This window comes from Martes martes, assembly GCF_963455335.1.
Source record: "Martes martes genome assembly, chromosome: 3".
Taxonomy (NCBI): domain Eukaryota; kingdom Metazoa; phylum Chordata; class Mammalia; order Carnivora; family Mustelidae; genus Martes; species Martes martes.
Window position 1 is genome coordinate 67,248,491 of NC_137890.1, and position 21,434 is coordinate 67,269,924.

The window sequence follows — 21,434 nt, forward strand, 5'->3', positions numbered from 1 at the left end:
CTCCTCCTCCTTGAGGACCAGGCTGGATCCCATAGTCCTCCTCAGGTCCGCTCTGTTCACAACTGAAAATAAGTCCTCTCCTCTGAAGTCCTTCCGTGTTTGTAGCTCCGCCACGAGGCTCCAAGCCTTGCGACAGCTCTTTCTTAAATTGCTGATCGGCTTTATTATTTGACCTTGTGTGTGCATACTTTGTCTCTCAGTTAGCCCGCAAGGTTCTGGTGGGCAGAGACCATTTTTCTACCATCCGCTGCCATCCTCGGCATAGCCCGGGACGGAATAAGTACTTCTTATGTCTCTTTCTATTCCCTCCCCAAGTATTATCCCACTGTTACCCTAATTGAGCTTCACTTTATTTCTGACTCTTTTCACAATACAGATTTTTTAAAAATTTTGAAATCACTCTGCAATCCCTGGAAAGCATCCGTCTTCCAGATTTGATTTCAGATGTGACTTAATAAGCCTAATAATGGTTCCTTCTTCTAGCCATTAACAAATCAGTCCAAGAATATCACAAGTTCAGTATCCACTGTGAGCAGGGCGCTGAGCCAAGGGCTTATATTAAACATTACAGAAAATGTGGAAGATGTAATACAAAAGAGCAGGAGTTCAGAGTTGATATATCGTGTGTGTGTGTATGTGTGTGTGTGTGTGTGTGTGTGTGTGTATCCCTAAACTCTCTCTATACATTTATGTATATGTTATATATATATGAAATCACTTAACACTGAGAATGTAAAGAGTGCAAATACATATAATGAAAAACCATTAGGAGTTTACAGAAGAACCATTCTAATGAATTATGCTTTTGGGGGGAAAAATATTTTGGAACAGGTGATTTGGATCCATGTTTTGAAGAAAAAGAGAGGCCACAGGGTCCATAAGAGCAAAGCCCACGGGGCACCTGGGTGGCTCAGTGGGTTAAAGCCTCTGCCTTGGGCTCAGGTCATGGTCTCAGGGTCCTGGGATCGAGCCCCGCATTGGGCTCTCTACCTCCCCCCCCCCCCCGCCTGCCTCTCTGCCTGCTTGTGATCTCTCTCTGTCAAATAAATAAATAAAATCTTTAAAAAAAAAAAAAAAAGAGCAAAGCCCATGCCTCTTTTTGCTCACCGTCTCTCCCCACCACTTCCTGCAGCTCCTGGTCCACTGTAGAACGCCATTCACAGCGCCTGAAGGCATGAATAGGCAAATGCTGAGAGAAGGGAAGGCTAGGTTACGTAGCAGAGCGAGCATGTTATGCTAGGGACGCAGCCATTTATTTTCCTGGGTGGAGCCAAGAAATAACATGCAAAATGATGGAAAGGAAAAAAGAGAAGGAAAATGATGAATGGCATTGAAGTCTTGCCAGGAATTTTGGTTTTAACAGATAGTAACAAACACTTTATTATCCCTTCATTTATTTATTCTGCAAATATGTCTTAAGCATCTACCGTCTCGTCTGCCAAGCACCGTGCAAAGAGCCGAGGGGTCTGTAGCGAACAGAACGCAGTTTCTGTCTTCGGGGTTGGGCAGCCTTTCCACCATGAGGTGGTGTGGCGGCTCGTACTTACGGCTCTGGTTATTGTTGTCCTCACAGTATTTAGCAGAGGGGAGCAATCTGTCCAGCCTCCATCATAGATGGTGCCGGCGGAGAGCAGAAGCCTTCGTTAAAATGAGCCTCAATGTGAAGTACGTCAAAATAACAGATGATTTGAGGGCAGTAAGGAGGATTGGAAACTTAGGGAGGAACTGTTTGCCTGGAAGGTTGTCTGGAATGATAGAACGGTCGATTGAGGACCTGTGGAACCAGCCCGAGTTTATTTACCGGCGCTTGCATGAGCCCAGGACTGTCAGTTTCCTCGTGTTGGGGCCTGAATGATGGGCTAAGAGGATAAAACTCTTGGTTCAGGAAAAAAAAAAAGGATGTTTACATTGATTTTTTTTTCTTTTGGTTTTTCAGATTTAACTTGCCCTTTGGTATATGTCCCTAGAGAGCCCTGGCTGAAATCAATTTTATTAGAAACCAAACACAGAAATAACAACTTTTATTTAGGGACAGAACTCTGGGAGTCAGAGGATGCAGCAAATTAATTTTAGGGCAGATGTGGAAATGCACGAGACCTCAGAGCCCTACTTCCAACAACGATATTTAATGAGAAGACACTGGTTCCTTTATTTCTGAGATCTTAGGAATTCCAAGATTCCCACTTGGTACTAGAAGACCTCGGCCTCATTTTCCATTTATCTCATTTCCCCCCCTTTTTCTCCTCTTTTTTTTCATTTCTTTCTTTCTTTCTTTTCCTTTTTCTTTCTTTCTTTCTTTTTTTTTTCCAGGATGACGGCCTCCCCGAAAATGAACATCAGCTGTCAGTAGCTGGAAAGATAAAGAAGCATTTCAACACAGGCCCCAAGCCGAACAGCACGGCAGCTGGAGTTTCTGTCATAGCAGTAAGCATCTGAAATATCCACCTATGACTTTTTAAAAGCCATCCACCTAAGAGACAGGCATTACTCAGGAGATTCCACCCAGAGACAGCAGAATGGGTCATTTCTTTAGACAGCTCGACCACTGAATGCGCTGGGGGAGGTTTGGGGCTTCTATATATGATGTGTTTTTGCCGAACATTTCCCTAGGAGTCATCTCATTATCCAACACCTCCAGGGTGTCTCGCAGTATATATTAATCTCATGATTTATTTTTTAAAGCCGAAAACCTCCCCCACAGTGGACTCTGTGCCAATGCAAACTTTGGGGCTCGGAGAAAAAGAGTTCCTAGTGTCCTTTTGCCAGGACCTGGAGGGAGAGGGAAGCCAAGAGAGACGACACTGCAGAGAGAGATTGGAACACTATAGATCTTTGTTTGTGCAAAGACCCAAATGAAAGCCAAGACATTAGCAGAAGGCTTACACAGTAAGATTTTCAGTGAGACTGAGCTGCTGCGAACACCCAAAGAAAAAACGGTGTCTTGCTCCTTAGAAATTTCTGTTTTTAAAGTCGGAAGTCTTTGACCATTTACCATTTTATTGATGTGGCTGCACAAGGATTTTTTTTTTCCTGTTCTATACATGTAGACATACACTATATGCAATTTGATAGCAGCTCTAGGCAAAGATTAAATTGGGCAGAGAAATAATGAAACCTCATACTTCCTGGTGTCATATTCTAGAGTAAATATATTCAAGTCCCAGATTACTTGAGATTTTAATAATTTCCTTTTTTCAGAGTATGTAAATTTGAACAGCATATTCCATGTGAAATCACTTGGGCTCTTTTTCTTTTCTCGACAAAGAACTTCGATACTGCAATGTCGCATTTTAAAAAGTATATACGCTACGAAACAGTATCTCATGCTCAGGAGCAATACTGAATGTTTTACCACTTTTTCGGGTGTTTTATTCCCTTCCTCTTTTTCTTTCTTGGTTGTACAAGAGCTCCAGATAAACGAAAGGTAACTAGGTGACATATTCGATCCAATCCATTCTGGAGCTGGGTTACTATTTGGTAGGAGTCTCCAGACTTTGCAGGTGGCACAAATGTACGCATACACTTTCCGGTACTGTTTGCATTCCGTGTTCGGAGTTACGAGTGAGTAACCGGCTCCTGAGCCCACTCATGGTGTTAAGTCGAATGTAGACTTTCGGATGCTCCTCAGTGCTGCTGAGGGTTTAAAATTGAAAGTCGTTCTTCCTTCCCTCTCTCTCTAGTTTGTTCTGAGGAAATTCAGTGTAGAAGTACATTGTCCTTCATGTCCTTCTAGATGTCAGCGTTCTTTGTTCTCAGCTAATATTCAGTCAGTAATTTGGGGAAGTAATAATCTCATGGCAATTCTCAACGAAATCAGACCTTCTATACTCTGTTTTCATCATTCATTCAAGATATAAGTCTATTCCAAAACGTTCGATTCCACAATTTGCTTTTGGAATGGACTGCCAGCACGCTTGTCCATGAAAAGGACTGGTTTCCTGCTCCCACTGAGGGCTTACGGCTGTGAGAAGGGTGCTTTTCCACTTCTGTCATTTTGTTTTTGTTTCTGTCTTTCTTGGTCTCTTATTTTAATTAGTCTCTGGTTAAGTTTGCCTTGGTTGCTCAGTAATGGTTTGTTCACAGTATTCTGGGAGTCTTATAATGACTAAGGGCAGGAAATTCAGGGCAATTTTCCCAGGGATAGACAACACAGATTTGAGGAGAAATCCTACTTTAATCAAACTGGGATAAATTCCAAAACCTAATCCACGTGGCTTATTAAAACTTTATCTAAGTAGATCTCCAAAAAACTCCAACTAGTATTTAAAGATCAAGGTCTATGGATTTTCCCCCCTAACTATCATGATTGGACCATTTTGAATACAATTCCATATCCGTTCCTCCGTTCATCACTAACATGTTCCCATGGAAACTGTAAAAACTAGCAGTATACTTATAAATTGCAAAATGGACGGTGTAGGCCTGATTACGCATTAGTTATGTGTGTATTGAATCTTCTTTATTCACTACAAATGTAAAAAAAAAGTGTCAACTTAACTCAGACTCAAAATAATTAACTATTTGGGGAAATACCTGGAAAAATGCCTTGTCTACTGTAAAGCACGATTCACATGTTAATTAGTATTGTTAGTGTTTCAAGCATGAAAGAGCACAACTGTAAATTTCAGGGGTTGTTTCGGGAGACTCTGGCCTGCCATGCACCCTCTCCAGAATGCTTTTCTCTCATAAATGTCCACACCCTCCATTAGAACCTGGGAGAGGTCGCCAGTGGCAGGGAGGAGCTGGGGATCAGAAGTTGGCCAGTTTGGCTGCCTTTGTGATTAACTTCCAGAATAGCCTTGGGTAAGTCAGCTGATACTCCACAGCAGTTTTCCCATTCTTACGGGGCAAAGAGTAAGTCTCAGGGGACCACCACAAGAGAAAGGAGCCCTGGCATTGAATAATACAGTTGACCCTTGAACAGCACAGGTTTGCACTGTGCGGGTCCACTTAGACGTGGACTTTTAAAAAATAAATAAATACAGGACTCTAAGTGTGTTTTCTCTTATGATTTTCTTAATGACATGTTCTTTTCTCCAGCTTACTTTATTTATACAGTTTGTAATACATATCCAAAATATGTGTTAATCGACTGTTTATGTTATCAGTAAAGCTTCCTCTGGTTAGCAATAGGCTCCTAGTAGTTAAGTTTTCGGGGGTCAAAATTTATACATAGATTTCCGACTGTGCTGGGGGTCAGCATCCCTAACCCTCTCATTGTTCAAGAGTCAACTGTATTCCAATTCAAACTAAGCTTTATCTGCAAAAGAATGATATTCTGCTGTAAGGCAGAATATAAGCGGTAGGTCGGAGGAGGAGTCTTCATAAATGGTGCATTCTGTCCACACCATTTGGCAATTTAATAATGCAATATAATTATTAATTCACCTATGTGAAAATTCCTATAATTAATATAATTTTGTAATGGCTTCTATTGATACAGAAAAAAACTGATTGCAGCATAAATTTCATTCAGAATTTTGTCCCACGGGCATGTATGCTCTCCCCAGAGGCTATAAGATAATGTATTTTATTTTAAACTGCCTCTATGGGACTGATTGCTTGGAAATTACATACACCCTTTAAAATGAAAAATTCTACTATTTTAGAATTTAGTGTCCATCACCTTGTGTTTTCAGGAAATGAACAGTTAAATCATTAGTCTGTAACTGGCACTTCTCCTTCCTCAGTTAGAAATCTAACTACCCACTGGAGATGAGCAATGCTTATAAAGGAATTCAGGGCACCTTTTCTTTCCTAGAGTGACAAAGGAAAAAGAGGATACTGTCATAACAAACAGAATCCAGTCACAGATGTAAATTACGACATGAGCATAGTTTAGCGTGCACTCATGGTTCTGAACCTCAGTGTTTTCTGTTCCTGTTGTCATTTTTTCCTTCTCTGCTCTCCACCCCCTCCATCATTAAGACCAAAGAAAGGACAAGTGATAACTTTATATTAAGGTTGCAAGAGGTCCTCAAGTTGACCAGGAGAGTAATTACCAGCTGGAGGCTGGCTGGGATCATCCAGCCCTTCTCAAAGGAGAAAGGGTGTTCTGACATTGAGGTCAGGGAATGTGATTAGGGGGAAACCCATTGCCGTCCTTGAAACTGCAACACTGCCTCTCAGAAAGACTCCTTTGTCCCTTTACTACCTTCCCCAGTAGTTGGGGGATTAACACACACACACACATACACACACACACACACACCCCGGAACAGAGAAAGGGAAACAAAAGGTTATTAAAATGCAATTTATAGACATAAAATGGAATTAGAGATGACATTTTAACGGTGGACTTCTTGGGAGCTGAGGAAGGGAGGGAGGCATTATTAGATTTGCTCAGCTTGATGAAGAACCGATGACTAAGATGTCAGTTCCAATTTATTTTTCCTCATTTAATTCTGTTTATTATTTTAACCGATAATTTTCCTAATGCTTTAAAGTTCTTCTTTTGCATTTTGCTCATGCAAATGGAGCATTTCCGTCTAATTGAACAAATCCATACTAATCAGTGTGCAAACAACAGTGATTCTGGGAAGCTGAGTTTACCCAGAGAGCCAGTGGCACTAGCACATTCCCGTGTGTCCTTGTTATGGGACACTTTGCCTGTAGATGGCAACAGAGGACTAGTTACCAAGTGGCCAACTCTGAACTGAAATAGAAGCGTGGGATTTCATATAGGACTCCCTAACCGCAAGGGGACTTGGATTTTTTTTTTCCCTAAATGAAATGAAATGCACTCTTTTTTTTTTTAAGGATTAAAATCTCACATTGCTCTTCCGTGAACACTGGGATAGCCTAGTTTATTATAATCGGAACACCAAACCTTCCAAGCAGTTTTTAGTTCGAATGCCTGGTGCCCCCGCATTTTTTGCAATGCCTTTGTGAATTCAGAAGTAGAGACTATGGGCATGGCACCGTTACCACACTTGAAAGCACTCATGAGCGTCTCTCGGAAGAAAAGCGTGCAAGGTGCATCCTGTCCTGGGTGGGATGGGGGAGTGGGCCTACAGCATGATGACTGTTTTCCGATTGGGGGATTGAATCTTTCATTCCTAGGTAGCCAAAGGCTGACATCTCATTCCAGGATGAACAACTTTGAGAACTTACCCTGTCTTCTATTTACCGTACCTTTTGTGGATCATAAGCGCTTAATAACATACGCATTTTTAATATGCAGTGAAAACTCTTGTTCCTTTTCTTTTCTATATTTTCAGAGAGAAAAGTTACTGACTGTTTTATATTATATCTTTTTAGCCCAGGAATGTAATTAAGATTCACCTTTAAGAGTAGCTCTGCTTTTGAAGATTAATTCTTAAAGAAATCCAAACTGTTGTGACTTGTGAGGGTCCTTTTCATCTTTTATTTCATATGCATGAAGCCCTCTGATTTAAGCCTGATGGGGTGAGATGGGGAGGAGGGAGTCCAATCTGCTTTCTCTTAGGTGGCTAAAACGGATTTCAGTACTTTATTTAATTGTAATGCATTTTCCATTCTATGGCATATGAAGAGGTGTTTATATCTTTTGAAATTGAGAGGACATTATTAAATGTGCATTCAAAACCTTGTCTGACAAATTAGATCTATTCTAACAAATTGGCCTCCAAGATATTCATGAGGGATTAGTGCCTTTTCTTGCCTTTTTATTTTCAATGTGCAGATTTTAGGCTATTAGCTAGTCACCCTGCAAAAGAGGCATGGTGACTGTATCTCAGTGTATAGTCGGTGAAGAACGGCTTGGTCTGGAGTCGTAATTCTCTAGCACAATGTCGATCCACTGAGTTGCCCCCATTTCTCTCTGCTCAGCTGGACCACGGGTTTACCATCAAGAGATCAGGGTCTTTGGACTACTACCAACAACCAGGAATGTATTGGATAAGGTATGAGATGGTGCAGCTCAACAGTCAGTGTTTCCATGGCAACGTGCTGGCAGTCTCCATTAACCAGTTCCTTCAGTGGATAAACATGCTTTTGATTTGTTATCCAGTCCATATGCTGCTTTATCGGTTTCATTTTAATCTTGATTGAGATGCCACACCCCCTCATTCCTTTTTTTCACCCATTATTCACACTGACATTTGCCAGCTTTCTTTCCATTGCACATGCTCAGTATTAATTTTCCTTACAGTTAAAAGGACAGTATATTTAGCATTAATGCCAAAGCCTTTTCCTGATGTTGCTAATTAAAACCATGATTTCTGGTGCTCTTCTGTCCTGTAACAAATGGAAGAACAATGGCGCCTCAGTGTGCGTTCTATAGAAGTATATACTGTCATTTTAAAGTCATCAAGCCCGACCTTGACCTTACTAGATGGATGAAACAATGCATTTACACGTTAGCAGTAGAAGCTCCTCCAAGTACAATGAGCTATAGAATGCATTGTGTGTGTTGGTAAGCTTGTGTTTTCAAATTCTCCACCTTCTTGTTTTGTTTTGTTTTCGTTTTATTGTTCCCTCTCTCCCCCTGGAAATCCCTTTATGTACTAGCTATTGCATGAATTTATTTTTCAATATTTTGTAACTGTCAGATTACTTAGCTGGCTTATCTGCAGAAGCAAAAGGGACTGTGTATGGGAGGTATTGATTTTTTTTTTTTTTAACTGGGTTCAGAATTCTATCCCAATCATTTTCTATTCTAGTCAACTGCCCTGGCATTTCCTTCAAGGGGCATTGTTTGTGTCTCTTTAAGTTATCCACAGGCAGGATGGTTTCTGATGATTTGAAAATTTTACTATGAGAAGTCCCAGGGAACTTTTCTCCTCCATGTTAATGTTTCTGAAATGATCTCCTGGTAAAGCTCCACATCTTTGTGTTTGCTAAGAAAGACTCCCGTGGTTTTTGTATTTGTTTCCCCCGAATGATGGAGCCCACGTGCAGTAATGTAGTGGCTACCTGATGTTTTTTTCCCGGATTAGACTACTAAATTTTACAGAAAGAGAAATATATATGTGCGTGTGTTTATATATGTGTGTGTATACACACACACACACACACACACACACACACATAATATATAATTTTAACCCCCAATTAATTATTCCTGATTTTTATTTCAACACTCAAAACAAAGGACTTAAGGAAGCAGTAAAGGGCACACGTTGACAAACCATCCAGTATACTAAAACCGTGATAATTTTCCAATCTGTTTAAAGCAAGAAAACACCTAAACATAAATGAAATGTTTCGCCCTCAGTTTTACACAGAGCCTGTTTGTATCTTCTAGATTGATCAGCATACCAGAGTTGCAACACAACCTTTTTCTTAAGTAAAATAACTTTATAGGTATAGCAAGAACTTTGTTTTATTTTAACCTTTCGGGGTGGGGATTAATCACGATTTGCCTTTATGCTGACTCTTCTTGACGTCTTAACATAGAAAAGGGTCCCTCTGACTTTGGTTTTTACTGAGAGATCATCTGCATTCAGAAGGGCGCAGATACCACAAATGCACGTTCCAGTGGATTCTCAAAAACGGGACCCAGATTGGGCACAGAGCCTTTCTAGCGCCTCCAGAGATCCCCACCCCCCACATCAGGGCCCTCCCGGGAGGGTCACATAGCCCCAAGGGTAAACACTGACCCGGACCAGGACTCTATCCACATTAATTAGCTTTGCCTGGTTGTGTACTTTATATAAATCGAATCACACCATGCTCTGCCCTTATTTTTTTAATTGTATGCCTCCTAACCTCAGGCACAGTAGCCAAATACATATGAGTAAAGTTGATCTACAACTAAAAATATGCATCAGCTATGTCTAATTACAGTTGTGCATGTTTGTATAATAAAAATGGCACATACAAATATCGAATTTCAAAAAGAAAACGCTAGAAAATGATGTTGTTAAATGTGAGGGAGTCAGAGTGGGAGCAAAATGCCAAGTAAACACAATAATTAATAAATGTAGCCGAGTATAAAAAGGCCATTTGACTAAGATCCTAGTGATGGTTCCCATCAGCAGACAAAATGACACATCCCTGAATAATGGGCAGGAGCAGATGGGAGATAATCTCTTTTTTCTTCCACACATAAACTGCTCTGTTTTCCAGCTGGGGGCAGTAACAACAATGTTTATAGTTAATGCTGTAGTAAACAGCACACCCAGTATGTAAAGTTAAATTGGAGAAACAATGCTAAAAACTCATCGGCATATATGCTTAATTAGGAAGTTTTATAATGCCATTTAGCCTCAGAACGAACACACTCTCCTCACTGATTGCAAATGCTTGCCTTTTATCTCCACGGAAGTGGGAGCATTTGTCTAGCCACGGTGGCAGCCAACTTCCAACATAAACAATCATTACAGGCAAACATCCCCGCTCCCAATTGTGTTTACAAGTGCTCATGGCTGTTTTCACTACTCTGAGCAGAACACATGGGAGTCCTGGTTCCTTTTTGTAAAGCAGCTCACATCAGGGCATAGACTGGAAAAAGCATCTCTTCGGGGTGCCCAGAATTGTCATGTCCCTCTTAATAGGCTTTTCGGCGATGGTGGAGAAATGGCGGGTATCCATTTTCCTCTTTCTCCTTCGTTCTCTTGCCTCTGGACAGAGAGCTGCTGCTTCCAAGCTGTAGCCAAGGGAGCAGCACCGTGCTTGGCCTGTTTTTCCAGGAGACCTTGCTCCTGTCACCTTGAGTCCAGAGGGGACCCTGCCCCAGGAATGAGCTGCCTGGGCCATTCCGCTCCCTCATGGCCTTCCTGCAAGCAGCTGGAAAACATTTACATCTCATTACATTCCCCTCACCCCCATCCTGAAGAGGCGTCCTGATCCAAAGGGGCTGTGGTCACACATATTTTGTGCCTCTCTCTAGTGAAGGTGTCACTGTGGCAGGTGTTGTGGCCAACAGCACATGGAGAAGAATCCTGCATCTTCTACAGCGGCCAGAACGGGGTAACCCAATTAAATAAAACAAATATCAAAACAAGACAGAAGCTAAAAATGCTAAATGAGATAAAACGCGGAGGTGAGCTAGGACAAAAGGGTGGTTGAGTTCCCAGGCCTGACGTGACTAAAATGTGCATATTGGATTCAAGCACCGTCCTGAAACAGTGAGTAATGAGGCAGAGCGGTAGCAGCCGTGCACAGTCTTTGCAAGGCTATTAAACGCTGTCATGCTCGGCTGTTAAAAGGAATGGGGTCAGTTAAATGCATCTTGCTTGGTGCGGGTTTGAAAGAAGAGTTCCCACGAAAGCCAGGGAGGAACCCCAGCGTGGTGTCAGGAGGGCTCCCAGGCCAGCCTCAGCCAGCAGCCAAACGCCCACAGCCAGTTGCATGCCTTGTGGGTTGTTTCACGGCACGTTGCCTTGGCCTTGCTCCGCCATTGAGAAAGCGCTCCCCGGTGAGCGTCAGAGCAGTGCCAGAAGGACAAGCAGATGCCCCGGCTCCAGCAAGGGATTAACCACCCAACTCCACGCCCAACCCGAGACTCCCTCTGTAACAGAGTGTAACACTTAGAGAAGGCAGAGATTTAAACTTCAGAACCCACCCAAACTGTGATTACAGAGAAAAGGATCAGGCAAGTACGAGGTATGGGTTTGCAGCCTTGACGTTGAAAAGTGAAGCCAAGGGGCTCAAAAGATGGGCAATGCCTTGCCCTGCCGTTCCACGAATGGTATTGAGAGAAGCATGGGGAGAGTGAGACGTCCGTGTCATTTCCCTAAGTCGAACAGGTGGCTCACTGTTGGAGAGTTCCATCCTTAAGAGAGGATGCCAGCCGCATCTCTCTGTCTTTTAAAAATGTCACTTTCTTGTTACTGAAATGAGCAGTGGCCATGGCATTCCAAGACCTACTGATTGGCTCTGAAATGAAGTGAGATTTTATACCTCTCCTGACATCCTCGATGATTCGGTATTGATTAGAAATTTGGTGGTATCCTATTTATTTTTGACCTAGCTTAGGAATCTCTTTTCCTCTTCTTGATTTAAAGAAAAAAAAATCTGCCCTCATCTGTGTATTTATTCATGCCATGCTTTGACTCCAAACGTTCCCCAGTGATGGCCACTGATATATTACAGATTTTATTAGGTGTATGCATGTAGGAAAGGGTAGTCATGAAGAACTTAATCATAAGTATTGACAGACTGTTATTTATCCAGAAAGAGTGTAAATGTCGACCTGCTGAAGTTAGACGATTCTCGAATCCGTGTCAGCCACATGATACTTAAAGAAACCAGAAAGACTTGAAAAGTGAAGTGAAATGAAGTAGGGCCAAGATTGGCAGCGCAGCGTGAGGAGAGTAGGTGACTTTGCTGTCAGGAAGCCCAGGTTCCTGTCCAGGAAGCCCGTGGTTCTTCCCATCATGTGACCTTAGGCAAGTTACATGGTTTTCTCTGATTCTCCCTTTCCCCATCTATATGCATGAGAAGCGTATTACTGACCTCCCAAATCTGTGGTGAGGATTAAATGAGCTGCCTGTGCCAACGTGCTTTCACAGACCCCAGCCCAAAGGAGGCACTCAGAAAAGGTGGCTTCCCTCACAGGGTCTCCCTCACTTCCATGAGAAAACCAGCCACTCCACACAGCAGACAGATTTTCCTGAGAAAGCGGATCTTGCTGCAGTTAGAAGCATTTGTGATGAAACTTGAAGAACATGTACTTTTTGATGCTCTGATTGGGAGAAACTGCTGAGTAACTTAACAGGATTCATGAGGATTTATGGCATTAATTTTACTTAAGGTAGTCTCTTCCAAAAATCCTAGGAAAGTATAAGTTTTAAATGTAACCTTCTAGGGCGGAGACTGTAGTCAATGGGCCAAGTCGAGCCGCTGCCTGTTTTTGTGAAGAAAGTTTTATGGGGACACAGCCACACTCATTCATTTATGAATTGCCTAAGGCTGTTTTTCCCAGACAGTGGCAGAGTTGAGCAGTTGGGTTGAAGAATTGTATGTCCTGCAAAGGCTAGAGTATTAACTATTTTGCCTTCCCAGAAAAAAATTTTTGACTCCTATTCTAGGGAGAAAATGTTTCCAAGTTAAAAGGTACCGTCTGGTGGGCTTGTTGAAATCTTTATCTCTACCATTTACTGGAATGCCTGGCACATAGGACGCCCTCAATAGATATCTGTTAAATTAATGAATAAACAGTTAAACTGTATAATCAAGGGACCATTAATATAGAAGAACCTTAATTTTGAGGATAAACGTGTTTTTGAGAATAAACATGGTTTTTAAGGATTTGGAGTAAATTAAAGTGTGGACAATCAAATTACATCGGACATGCTCTAGGACAGTATTCCACTTATAGCAACTTGGAAGTAAGACTTTCAGTAAAGCTAAGAAGTTGTTTTTGTAAAAAAGGAATTATCCATATCTTACCTGCCTTAGTAAATTCTAAATTTTCATAGATTTCCATCAGATTAGTTATGGTTGTGGTTGTGCTTTAGTTTACTAGGATGATGAAGGAAAACCAAGATGGCAGCTCGGTTTAGCTTCCATTATGAAAAAAATCAAGGTCTGTAGGGCAGAGGAAGCACATGAATTTTGTCCTCTAGAAGGCAGAGCTCAGTAAATGGCTCTAATTTTAACCCTCTGGGGGGAGGCCATCAGAAACCCATTGTAGAGAGCAAGAACAATTTGGGATTCTATTAAGAACAGAGCAGCAGGAGGAGCCTGTGTTTAAGAAGATGGTGGAGAACCATGGGGGCCACTCCGTCCCGGAAAGTAAGGAATAACCTTTAAGAGAGTCACACCTAGAAAGTAGCTTAGAAGCTGACTAGGTTTCATTCCACGAGATGTCCTTCTGCCATTTTAACAATCTTCACTTCAGGGAAATACCATGTCATAATGTCCAGATATGGTGCAGTTCCTGGCGTGGCCCCAAAAGGGTATTAAGGCGAAACAAAACAGAATCATAACAAGCATGAAAGTAAGCCAAATAAAATGAGGAGGGTGGATATCTCAATTGATTTGGCAGTTTAATTTTGCTAGCAGGCAAAACATTTCCAGAGTGGCAAGCAACTCGTAACTCAGTCCTTACAGAGTGAGGGCGAGCAAGGGATGGGTTCCCTAGATTAATGCCCCAACAGCTGTATCCTCAGTTCCGTCTCCTTGGTGGTATGAATAATGGATGGGCTAAAAGGCAAAATGCGCAGTAATGTTCTTTTATTAATGAAATGACGACTACTTGTGATGGCCAGCAATAAATTAAGAAAAGCAAAAATGGAAAAGCAGTCAACGTTTGCCTCAGAAAAATGCAGTTACTTAAAGGCAATAATTACGGCCATGACAGAAGGCATTGCCTCACAACCTAAATGAGGTGCATCTCTTGCAAGCCCTGCACGTACGTTGCAGAACAGAATTATTTTTGATCCACAGACTGCAAGGCCTATTGTTTGCCAAGAGAGGAATGTAATCCATTATGTAGACTGATGGCGATATTAAGCATATTCATAGTATTTTGGAGGTGAAAGTTTCCCTAGGGATCACGCACTGTACTTCCCCTTTAATCTACGGACCAGGGAACTGGGCTCAGTGTGCTTGAGAAACATGTCCAAGGACACATCATCAGCTGAGCTAGGACAAAAAGCTAGTTCTCCTGACTTACCCCTACTGCTGCTTCCAAGGGGATTAAGCCAACGCCAACCAGACGAGACAAACGCAGCAGACATGGAGGTGTTGCCGACAGGCAGAAACCAAGCTGATGTTCTCGTTCATATTCTTGATTCATTCCTGACTTTCCTCCCGCATGCTCTGTTTTTCCCCTTCAACATCGCATAGATACGTAGATGGATACGTCCTCCATATTTATGCTGATTTCCAAATGTAACGTCAGAGATAAAGATTTAAAATATCTGAGTACTCTGTGGAGGATAGTATCGTTTCATGGTAATACAAGAGGCCACTGACCGATTTCATTAGATGTCTCTATTGTCGGAATATATTTCCTCAGTATCAGGCAAGGGCTGTCTTTCATTCTGCGTGCCTGTTATCACGGCAGGCACCAAAACCTGATGGTTATTAATTTCTCTTAATTAATTAATTTCTCCAACTATTATTGGTTATTAATTTCTCTTAATTAATTAATTAATTAATTTCTCCAACTATTGCGTGTGCAGCCACCTGCGTTGCCAAAGTAACCGGCATGATTTTACCGTTCCTCAGTTTTCACACTTGGTCTACAGCTCCTAAGGACACTGTGAGAACCAAGGGCTTACAGTCTCAGGTAGGGATATACAGTTTCTTCTGTGTAGGACAGGTTTATATTAGTTCCTCCTTACCATTTTATTTGGTCGACTCTTCGTACTGTTTTCCAGGATCCCCCAGTACACAATTATTTAGCTGTAACTCAGTACACAGGATAGTCGTCCTTATTGGGTACGTATTTTATGTAACTAGATTAGAGCTACATATCTGGTTCCTACTGGTCAACTCCAAAATCTCAAGAGATTTCTTGCTCACCTCTAACCTGTGGTAATTAGCACCAAAATGTGATAATGCAGGTTTCAGATTCTCTAGCGAGTTCTTAACAAAGTGATAACTTACTGAGGAAACACTCGGGAATTCTGTTGCAAGTCCATTCATGTCGGCTCTAACAAACCTACAAACCATGAGCGAAATAAACTAATAGAATAATAAATCTGTTAGGAAGTCTTAGGTTTTAGTGGAACATCGAGATAGGCAGTAGGAAGAAGAGACCTCATTTTCTTGATACTGGGAATTTTGGTAATTGATAAAGAGGACAGCAGACTTTCAGAAAAGATTGAAAGAGCCCAGAATCTAAATTTGTAAGGCAGCACTTCAGAGGAGAAATGATGTTTGGAATGCTTTTGTAAGGGGAAATAAAAATGATCAGTTGGAAAAAAAATATATATATATATACATATATATGTATATATATATATATTTATAGCAGTACCTTTTTAAAAATTATGGAATAGCACATTGTTCTAGTTCCTTGCTGAATTCATCTGTCCTGAACTACAAATGGGGACTACAGAATTCAGGTGTAAAATTGGAACTGTACATACTCTAGAGGCAAGTTCATTTTATAGCCACAATTAAAATTTTAAAAATGTGGTATATGACAGTGCTTACTGTGCTAAGAATTTCACAATAAATGATTATTGAATAGATAAATATATAAGAGAATATTATGGGATGCAACCATTTGGTCACATACATTATATCCTTAAATATTGACTTGTAATCCCTTTAAGTTCTTACTTTTTTTGGTATTATACAGTTGCTTTGGATTCTGCTTTTTTTGTTATTCAGAAGTACATCTGAAAAAGTTTAAACCTGTATTAATTCAGAAATGTTTAATATGTCTCTAATACGTGTGCCATAGTATGCTAGGCATTCTGGAAAATGCAAAGAAGTTTCAGATTCCACCATCGAGGAGCTTCATGGCATTTGGGACATATTCACAGAAAGTTAAGTAGGAGGCAGATGTGCAAAAAGTACCAAAAGTTTGGTCAAGACAATACTTGCCTGAGGAATTTAGGAAGAGAAAGTGTAATGCAAGAGGTGAAATTTGATCAAATCTTGGAACACAGATAGATTTGAGTGGATGAGAAGGAGGAGAAGTAATTTCAGATAGGTGAGCACCTTGAACCAAGATGTAGGGCGAGAAGGATTGAAGTGTGCTCAGAGACACATCAGTTAAGACTTTTTTGATTGCAGGTGACAAACACCCAAACCAAACTGGCTTAGGCAAAAAAGAAATTTATTATGTCATCTAATCTGGAAGGTTCCAAGGTTGGGTCTGGCTTCAGTGACGGATGGATTCAGCACTAAGTCAGGGCCTGGTTTTTTTTCCACCTCTCCACTCTGCCTCCCAATGTTGGCTTTAGTCTGGAGCTTCACATGTTACAAGGATGTGGGAAGCAATGCCAAGCCTACTATCCTTCAAAAATGAGGATTCATTATAAAAGTGAGGTCCTGGTGAAAATCTCCTTGTATCCTATTAACTGGGTTGGATGCCTATCCTAAACCAGTTGTGGGTATGCAGTAAGCTCACACTTGCTCCTGTCATAAGCCCATCCCATCCTTGCCTCACTCTCAAAGATGAAACTACAGTCATCTTCACCGGAACCACACAGTACAGGAATGGGGCATGTCCAAAGGGAAAGTGAGGTATGGTTAACTGTAAACGGAGTGGATGGGTGCCGTTTAAGAAAACCAAGTGTCCACTAATGGAGGAGAAGTCTGCAGGTCATTTTGAGTAATTACAAGAACGAGACACTGGAAGTTCTTCCTGTGAGCACATGGTGAATGTTAGGACAAGGAGTTGGGCTTTACAAGGAATTGTAAATAAATTGGACCTGGGGATAATTGACCTGTCAGCTGTGTGCAGGATGAACTGGGGGTTGGGTGCTCAAGAGGGAAATAATGTGACTTCTGTGGCACTTCCCCATATTTCAAAAGCTGCCATGTTTGCAGAGTATTTGTTGCGTGCTGTGAAGTATGGAGAACACAGAGGGGATGCCCAAGACTTGATCTTGCCCCTCGAAGAGTCTACGGTGTGGCAGAGAAGACCGTGAGTTGGGGGCAGTTGTGGTGCAGGCAGGGCACACAGGGGTAGCAAAACTGGGTTTCGTGGAGCACAGAGAAGGAAGACACTCTTAAAATGAACCACAGTCATGGAGCTGGAAGCAGAGTGAGCAGGAACCCAGGGAAGAGAGGCCTATAGACAGGGACCCCCTCTGGAGCCTCTTTGAAAGCAAGTTGGTTGGGACCTCAGTCCTTAGTTGTGTAGCCTTTGCGAATAATAGGAGGACATGAGTGGGTAGGAAACTGCCTCCCTGTCATCAGACTTAGGCCTCCCTTGGAGTTAGCAGACCCAGAATGGGATTATACATGCAGTGGACCCCGGCTTGCTGTCCCTGAAAGAGAGGGGTTCTCAGGCCATCGGCATGGGAAAGCCCTGGTCTTTGGGCATTCGATGCTGCCTGTGGCCAGTGTCTCCTCCCCAGCTCACTCTGGTTGGGAACAAAGGAGTGAGCTACTGGCATGTGGTAGCTCCATTTTATTGTTTCAGTAGATGTCAGAGTAAAAGCGGAAAAAATTCTCAGGCCTTCTGCAGGAGGAGAACTGAGTTCTCTTCCTGGTGAGCAGTGCTATTCAGGCAAGTCTCTCCACATGCCTGGGCCTCAGTTTCCCTGTTTATAAAGACAGAGCATTGGACAAAGAATGCTTGATAAATTCTCTTACAATTCTAAGAGTCTATAAATCCAACTGAAACAACCTTCACACCCTTATATTCCATGACATAGGATCATGACATGATCTGTTTCCAAAAATAACTGCTCTGAAATTACTGTTTAGTGGCACAGCTGAAAGCAAGGGAGATTGGAGCACCAGGGTTCACCCGCTGAGGCGGCGAACATTTAGAAAGCTGCTAACTAGAGGAAGTGCCAGGAATGGTGAGAACTGACTGGTCCAAGGGGTCAGGGCAAGTGTTGTTTAAGAAGAAGGACTAGTAAGGGAGAGAATGTGGTTGCCCTTAGGAGGATCTGGAGAAATGGAAGTGAAAAGCAGGGGAATGGAAGCATCCGAGCGTGGACTCAGCATTGAGTGCCACCAGCCCCTGCATTAGCTGTCTTGCAGAATTTATGGGGAAATGGCCCATTTCAGTGGCTGCAGCCAAGAGCATGACTTGAAGGGATTGCGTAGATTATGAGGAGATGCAGTAAACATGGAGAAAGTGCCAACGAGAGGAAGGTGGCAGGGAGGGTGCTCTAAGTTCTGATGTGAGCTTTGTTTTGCATGTTTTCCTCTGACCTGCAGTTATTTAATTTTAAAACTGTCTCTGACATCCAACTATGAAGGGGGAAAAAACAAACAAACCACCACCAACGCCTTCCATTTCTGAGCATCTCAGCCATTTAAAAAGCATTTGCACATCCATGTTTACCTACAGCAACTCGAGGACAGCGGGAAGGGATTATTCCTGTTCCTTATTTAACTGAGAACCGAGTAAATAGTTCCCATAGCCAGTGATGGACAGAGCAGAGTCACAATTCCTGAAGACAATCCGGGTGTGCTTTTTTTCCCCACACTGGAAAGCCTCAGCCCGCTACTCAGTATTTCGTCCAATGCCAATGACTTTTTTTTTCTCAAGAAGGTAGAAATAGAAATATTTTTTATGACCAAGAGGAGAGTTTATATTACTCTTGGATTAACTACAGAATGGTTTTTATGTAAGTCAGACTAAATAGACGTCTGTTTTTTTACAAACATTCAACTCTACGCGCACAGAACATTTTCAGTTTGCTTTGAAAGCAAAATACCATGTGTCGTAACTTTACAATGTTTTAAATAAAGTTAGGAATTTGGGTTTATGATGCTGAAAATACCATAAAATCAGAGGGTAGAAGACCAGGAACTATATGTGTGTGTGTGTGTGTGTGTGTGTGTCTGTCTCCTTAAAAAAATTCTGCAAGTAGAAGAATCAAAGGTAGACATTTCCACAAGCCAGTTATTGAATCATTGTATTAACAATCTAGTGAAACGAGAAGTAAATTATTAAAGTTTATCTTCCTCGTTGATTTGTAACGCTGTTCTTCAGTCTGTGGATAGTTTTTAAAGCAGAGCAGTTCACCCTAACAAAGCCATTTACTGTACTGGTCCTATACTCTGGCACTCTTTTTCTCTTTATTACTTCATTTTGGAACTTTGATTGCCCTATTTTAGATCTAAGATTGCTCTAATGCTATACTGCAATTGTATGAGGGGCTTGGTTTTCACTTTGTTCTCAGAACCAGGCTGGCTATAAATTTATCTCTGTTCTTTGAAGAAGCTAACAGTAAATTTTCAAGAGGAAAAATGGTGGTATATATCCCTACAGAGGAAAAGTAATCTCTTAAAAGCAGAATAACCTCCAGGCTACATCCTTTTAAAGAGAGACTTTCAAACAAGGACGCCTTCAACTTTTATATGTGTTCTATATTTTTCTTCAGGCTTTGTACCTACTCTTCGCTCTGTGTAAGGTTTCTCCGTAATGACCCCGTTCCTCCCCACACCCATTAAATCTGTAATGAAGTCATGCCGTTCCCAATTCTGATGTCATAATAACTTCCAGAGCCACGGCTGGGTAGCACATCCTGGAGATGATCTGAGGTTTCATCAGGAAAAGAGGCAGAGAGACCCCGGAGTTGGAATACCCACATAATTGAATCTCTGTTTCATAAATTACCACATACTACAATGAAAATGAACTTTGTAAAGTTAAATCCAGGGGAGGCTTTCCGTTTGGTTTACTTGCAGTCAAAGCAGTCTCCAATTTCAGGGCACTGGTTCCATTCAAGTTACAGAGATGTAACTTCCCAGAGATGTGGCCACCCTCCCTCATCAACAGATAATAAGATCATTTCGAATGAGGAGGTGCTAAAAGAACGGGATGAGCTTGCGGCTCTGTTTCCATGTCTGACGACTTCATCACCTCTCATCTTTATTGTACAGCCCGCCTGGAGCTGAATGTTGATGAATGAGGCACGCCTGGCGTCCTCACGTGTCAGACACACGGGCCCGGGGCTCCCGTTCACCGGGGGCTCTCTAGCTCGCCTGGGAGCGACCGAGGGGAATAGATGTGGAGCTTGGGGAAGGCCGGGGAGGACTGGGGAGAAGTTGAACCCACCACATCATCCATCCTGCCTGTGTCTCCTGAGGTCATGACCAGGTGCTCCTAAGAGCTGCCCTGGGAGGGAGCAGAGAGCTCCGCAACTGTGGTGACTGTTGTCAACACAAGTGAGCCAGAAATGGACAGTTCAGTTGGCCAGCCTATGTTTCGGACCTCAGAAAGTTCCCGAAAGTGTTTCTTTCACCATTTCCTTCAGCCTAATTGTCCTCTTTCTCATTTTATGCCCCTGCTAGACCACCGCTCTTGATAAGGAGAGGCAGGTTTTCCGACGAAGACGCAACCAGGATGTGAGGAGCCGGTACAAGGCCCAGCCAGCTCCGCCTGAACTCAACTCGGAATCAGAAGACTACTCCCCGAGCTCATCCGAGACTGTTCGCTCCCCAAACTCGCCCTTTTAATAAGACCCTTTTACTCGAAGTCCTAGCTTAACCCTTTGAGACTCTGAGGTTGTTTTCCAAATTTATGTGAAACAGTTTCATCTGATCCATCTAGCACTCAGTGCTTGAATGGCAGAACAGAAAGTGTGTTTTCTGGTATCTTTGTAGTGATTTCTCTTTGCTGAACGAGATGACCACATGGTGTTTGCAAAGATGGCAACTTGCTGCTAATAGGGTCCTCAAAGGGTTAAGGCTAATTTGCAACTTTTTTAAACATAGAAGCAATGAATGTGTTCGTCAGTCAAACTAGGATCTGCAGTATTGTAATATCGCACGTTAACCCTCTGAGTGCATAGGATTTTATGGAGAACCCCTGGGGAATTTTTCAGGCCTTTGGATGTATACGCACACGCTTCTTGATTTTGCTGCAGATCAAGGATGTTCTTAGATGCTGAGATGTCCAGACAAGAAGGACA

The 21,434-nt window shown here is 42.2% G+C and overlaps 1 protein-coding gene across 4 annotated transcripts in view; it reads left to right on the forward strand.

Moving 5' to 3' along the window:
- DCLK1 (doublecortin like kinase 1) overlaps nucleotides 1-20,979 on the forward strand; it is a gene marked incomplete at both ends in the record, with an annotated part of 337,256 nt that extends 316,277 nt beyond the window's left edge. For 2 of the 4 annotated variants that reach the window (XM_080799562.1, XM_080799563.1), the window contains 3 exons: nucleotides 2,311-2,424; nucleotides 7,810-7,883; nucleotides 20,815-20,872. In XM_080799562.1, the coding sequence (XP_080655688.1) occupies nucleotides 2,311-2,424; nucleotides 7,810-7,883; nucleotides 20,815-20,872 (246 nt within the window). Of the gene's footprint in view, nucleotides 1-2,310; nucleotides 2,425-7,809; nucleotides 7,884-20,814 lie in introns of all 4 variants that reach the window. The other 2 variants (XM_080799560.1, XM_080799561.1) reach the window with 1 other exon arrangement.
- Nucleotides 20,980-21,434: the final 455 nt, after the last annotated feature.